Genomic DNA, 6,000 nt, shown 5'->3' with positions numbered 1-6,000 from the left:
AAGTAGTTTAAATCCCTCAATAAAGATTTCACAAATCAAATCAAAAATCATTTCATAGCGAGCGTGTAGAAGAATTCAGATATCACAGATATACTTTTGTAGGTCCTGTGGTTCTTGAGTTATGTTGTAAAGAGGGCTAAAACGTTTTGTAAAACGTATATAACTCATTAACAACGATAAATCAAGTTTTCAAAGTATATGACTTGTAGAATGAACTTTTGCAAAACATTTTACACGAACATGTAAAATGCATTAGTTATGCTGCACATAGGAAAATTTTCAACTTTTTAAACGGAATCATAAAGAGAATCCCCTCAAGGTGGTGCTTTTCATTTAACAAAACCGCACTGGTTATGTGATAACATAATTATAAAACAGGTGAAAACAGTTAACAAAATGCTGAAATTGGAAAAGATCCTATACTTATGTGCTGAAGAAAAAACAAACCCTTAAAATCTGCTAAAAAGCAGAACCCTCACACCCCTGATGAATACATTATGACATTCTTGCACTCAAACTGGCTATTCCAGTTCAAATCCATACACCCTCTATGGAAGACATGACCATAATCTCCCACACAGGGAATGTACAAAATGAAGATTTCAAATGGAGTAACCCTGTCTGGAAGATTAAGATCATGTCTTAAAGGAGTTTATGGATTTCAACTGGAATAGCCCAACGGAGTCATACTTATCATACCGTAAAGATTCGTCTAATGGTGTACTTGGGCTCCTTTTCCTTGGGATAAATTCCATGTGAAAATAGAGAGCTCCCTCCAAAATCCAAACAAGAATTCAGGTTCCATGCCCTTATTTGCTGGTGGACATTTTAAGGGAGGGCACTTTTAGGTTGTCCGTAAAATTCCAAGGGAGTCCATAGCACCATTAGGTGAACCTTTACGGTATTTGGGCAATGACAATCTGAACTATATACTAAATTGGTGTTTGACAACCTTCAAGTGTACATCAACATAATATAATACACATGTACACTTTGTAATTTATTCAAAATAAAAACTTGAAAAATATTAACTTAGAAGTACTACACTGGCACATTTACTAAAACCGACACACATTTTTTGGTCATACGTGCTCAAACAGACCCGTAGCCAGGATTTATTTTGGGGGCCAATTCAGCACTTTTACAGAAAAAAAACTGACCTTTTATGAATTTGTCCTTCAAATAAGAGCAATTTTAAATGTTTTACCCCCCCTGCTGACTACGGGCATGTGTTTAAGCAAAATTTAAACATTTGCTGAGAAGTACCCCTCAATTTTTACACAATTATAATGTACTTTACTGAACTGAAGTGCCTTTTTAAAATACCATGACGGTCCCAAGCCAAATTCCAATTTGTGCATTTTTGGAACAAACATAGATGTGCTAAATCAAGTGAACAAATATCAAACAATATGATAAAGAAAAAAACCAGAAAAGATAATATATTACATTTCCCAGAATCCTTTTGTACATCTCATAATGTAATCAAATGACACTGCTATTTATTTGCACAGGCTCCCTGTAAAATATGACTTTCATGTTCAGAATAGACTGGCTTATTACCGCTACAATCTCTACTCTTCAGTGGCGTAACCAAGAGGGGCAACCAAAGGGGAACTACCCCCACCACATGAGGGACATCTCCCTCCCTCTCTCCCCCTGTGTGATCTCCCTCCCCGTCTCCCCCTGTGGGATGCTAGCTGCAGTAATATTTTTAATATTTATACCCTTTTTGCACATTTTTATCAAGTTGCTTTGCCCCCGGCAAAATTGCAGGTTACGCCACTACTACTCTTGGATAATAGATATGTTTAGTTTGTTCTACTGTAAATATTTATTTATTTATTACTACCAGTACATGTATATATCGCCAGTTCTGAAGAACATGTACGTAATACTAGTCCAATGGCTTAGGAATCTTTCTTGGATTCATCCGATGCTTCTAGCTGTTTCTGAAATTTAAAAAAAGGTTTTATAAGTGGTTAAAGAAGAACAAAATGGATACATATAATTCAGAATTAACCAGTTCCACTTGAGTGAGAAATATTATAGTCTATATATCTACCTCCAGTCACTGGCACTAACTTTGAAGTTCCAGCATGTGCTGTGTTGGCTTAGCGTGGTTTCTTGCTTGTACATGTGCAGCATGTTGATCACTCACGTAAAAGTATGCACACGCACAAAGTAACACTAAGCTAACGCAGAACACGCTGAACTTCAAAGCTAGTGCCAGTGACTGGAGGTAGATGTATAGACTATAGTTCATGTCTGATGTCACTTGCCAGTCAAACTACCTGGGGCTCATGATTGGTTAGTTACGCGTAAAAAAAAAGGATGTTGATTCATCTGATGTCTTCATCATAGTAGAAAAGGACTCACAGAAAATGGCACACGATGTCGGTACTTTTACTATGCAAAAAGCAACTCTAAGCATTGTTGATCTGGTGCCTTCAGGAAAGAAAGTTTCCTATAATTGTCAGGCTCAGAAATCCGATGCGAATCTGCTAATCGACTTCGCGTAAAGATTCTCGCAAAACATCAACCGGGCGAATCCATATGGATTCGCGTAGTACATTGGCAGTTTACAGAAAGAAAAAAGTATGTACCAAGTTTGACTCCCGCTTTGACTATTTATACTTCATTTTTTAAGCAACCGAACCCCCAAAATGGCGAATTATGGTATAATTTACTTAAATCATTAATAATTTGTACAATAATACTGATTTGTCGCCATCTTGGATGATTAAATCAGACTGTATGAGGGCAGTATTTTTTTCAATCATTGTGCAGCGGGAACGGGATGTAGATTTGCGCGAATCAAAGATTCTAGCAAAATTCTCTTGCGAGAATCCAAATGGATTTGCCCACAATGCCACAGATTTCTAGGCCTGATTGTAACCAAGACCTAATTTTTGACATGGTTTGTATGTTTGAAGGTGAAAAACTAAACATAGGGCACAATGTTTTCCCACTACATACAGAAATTTCAATCATCACAACAAATCGTAAACAAACCGTATCAAGTTTGATTGACATGTGAACTAGTATCTGTAATTCTGACTTTTATTACACCATATCAGGGCTGCCTCAGCCTTACCTGTAGTTTACTATGTTCCCCCAGTAGCCGATCATATTCTGCGTTCACTCCTTCTGCCTGTTTCTGGAATGCGGCAAGGTCTGTTTTTGCTTTGCGTAATTCTATGAAAACAATTCAAACAAAAAATGGAAAGGTATTATATAAACTTGAAAGATGTTAGTTATCCTTTGTATGACAAATTCTTAAAGGGCTCATATGGAGTATTGAAGTTTATATTTATATTATTCTTGAGCCTTTTTAGTAAGTTTACCTCATTTTAACTGAATTGAGTATTGGTAAAAACAATAACATACAAAGAAAACATAAATTGATGGATTATGAAAACATGTCTGATTTGTTCCAAATGAAAAATATTTTAATCAGTGTACTTAGCTAGCACTACTCTATTAATCTCTTTCAGCTCAGAGCATTTCCAGAAAACGCCTCATATATTAGGGGGCTATCATTTTCTTCGGAAGGGGGGTCCCAAATTTTCCAAAAGTCGGCGTCTATAAAATTGTGACCCCCCTATTTCGGCAACAAAAATTTTATAACCCCACCACCGATACACCTTACCCCTAAACAGGGGGTAAATTGTATAGAAATCAGTATTTTTGAATTTAAAAAAAACACACTATCTGTGATCATCTTGTAACTCCCTACATTTTGGTCATCAAAAATTTCATATGACCTCCCCCTATTTTTCTTTCCAAAAATTCATTTGGGACCCCCTTCGAAGAAAATAATTGCCCCCTTAGTACACATTTTGACACCTGTCATAATATTTCACAGGATCAATTAGAAAAATATGGGCTTTTTACTAATACAAAAAAAAAGTGGAGATCAGAGATCAGATTGTTGAGATCCTCCTCCTTTAAACTGGAGGTTGAGGCTGTCAATCAGGTCACCCACCTTTAATCATTTAATATTAAAATCAAAAGCACTCATTTTCATAATTTATCAGGTCAGTCCTGTTGAATACAAGCAAATTATGTTTTTCCCCTTTCCCTTTTTCATACTCTGGTATGTCTGTAATGAGTCATATAAAACTCAGTCAGTCCCAAGCAAGCACTAAATAGAAAGGAGTACAGTAACTATATTTGATCTCATTTATTACATAATTATTATTTCCATGAATTTGTCCAGCTTTGTATTCTGTGTTCAAAGGTTACCCACTTTGTTTGTGTTAATATTGACATGTAAATAAGCTTGTCTCTTTAGCTTTTACTAATATTGGCATCCACAAAAGCGATTCATAAAATGGTCACTAGTAAAATATAAACCCAAAGTAGAAAAAAAATTCCCTGGTATAGTAATGAAAGCTAATGAACATCATCCTGAAGTTGGTTAGTCTTTGTTTACAGTGGGTTCATAATGAGGTCAGTACCTGAATTGGTTGTTTTGTGTGTGGGAGGCACAGTGGATTGTATGGCCACACAAAAAAAAATAGTTTGGTTATCGTCCACAACTTTATAGGACTGGGTGGGCGGATAAACATCCATCTTTTATTTTAAAGATTTAATATTCAAAATCCTCCCAATGAACCCTAATAAGATAAGATTACGGATATTTCATTTTCACATTGCTTTTATTATGTTTTTAAACCACTTTAGACATGTGGATAAGCCATTTAAAAAAATTAAATCACAATTTAATTTAAAAAAACCCTTTAAAAGGGTTAAGCAGCGTCAATGGATTATCTTTGAATTTTTTGGGGGGAGAGGGGTGACTTATAACGTGTTGACATGAATGTTAGGTTTGTTAGGATCGGTTTAATTACGTACACTGTAAATCGCAAGTGTTCAGGATTTCTGTAAAACCTTTAAAGAAAGGTGTTCATTTACACAGTAAAGGTATATAGGACACCTAAACACCAAAGTAAACACAAAGTAAAAACATACACACAGAGAGTAAACACGTGAGAGTATTTAGTCATGTACTGCCATACAAAACAAATTCATAACAAATACAAAGTGTACATGTACATGCGCCTAACCTACATTTCTTTTAAAGGTACCCGATCGTAATAGAGCTCGATTATCGCATGTATTATGAATGGTGTAGCAACAAAAGTTGGGCCATATGACCAAATCGTATGTAAGTCAATTCGGTGAAATTAAATAGGGAAGCATCGCCCGGGGGCGCTGCTTCAATAAGCAAAAATTCTGAAACTTTTCAGGAATTTCAAAATAAAGGGCAGATATAGTCTTTTGTACAGTAAAGACTGTTTGTAAAACTTTATCATATTTTGTGTGGGTGGTGGATGACAAACAAACAACTTTTTTGTTTTGGCCTAAGCATTACATAGCAACACTTTCAGGTCTTGGACTTCCACACAAGTATACCATGTGCTTTTTACTTTTTTGATCCAATTTAACTGTATAGGCCTATTAAATTCAGAAGAGGGTGTAATTTAGCACTAATTGATGTGACAGTCCCTCCCTGGAACTAACCAATTGCTAGCATGCCTGTATGCTTCAATCAGGCGGTACAAACAGACGTAATTAATTATGTATGTAGGCTTGCTTCCTTTTCCATTAAATTTAATTTGATAAATTTCATAAGAGATTTTCACAATCAGTGAAAATAAATTGCCACAAATATGTTATAACTTAGGGTATCAGACCAGTGGAACAGGGATAATAAAAAGCTCACAGGGTAAAGTGCAAATAACCAAGGCATATGGGCATGTAATGACAAACATGGGTTGAATTTTTGGCCATTTGCATATTTGGCTATGTCAATGACCCCTTTTCCTAGGCCAATTTTGGCATATGAATGAATCATTTGTCACATAGTTGTAGAAACTTTGCCACTTCGCATTAAATTTGGCCGAAAATATTTGACTTTTAGTATAGCAATGGGTGCAAATTTTGTGTGCAATATGGATGATCTACTTTTGAATTCTCAGCAGCACATCCCTA

The 6,000-nt window shown here is 35.7% G+C and overlaps 1 protein-coding gene across 1 annotated transcript in view; it reads right to left on the bottom strand.

Annotated features, from left to right (window-relative positions):
- Window positions 1-981: 981 nt before the first annotated feature.
- The window catches only part of LOC140171955 (B-cell receptor-associated protein 31-like), a 28,253-nt gene continuing 23,234 nt past the window's right edge, over window positions 982-6,000 (bottom strand). The window contains 2 exon segments of the mRNA XM_072195301.1: window positions 982-1,952; window positions 3,098-3,198. Of these exon segments, the coding sequence (XP_072051402.1) occupies window positions 1,911-1,952; window positions 3,098-3,198 (143 nt within the window). The 3' untranslated portion in view covers window positions 982-1,910.

The sequence above is a fragment of the Amphiura filiformis genome, chromosome 15, assembly GCF_039555335.1.
Source record: "Amphiura filiformis chromosome 15, Afil_fr2py, whole genome shotgun sequence".
NCBI lineage: Eukaryota > Metazoa > Echinodermata > Ophiuroidea > Amphilepidida > Amphiuridae > Amphiura > Amphiura filiformis.
Note: the sequence above shows the minus strand (reverse complement) of the source record. Positions and strands in the feature narration are given on the sequence as shown.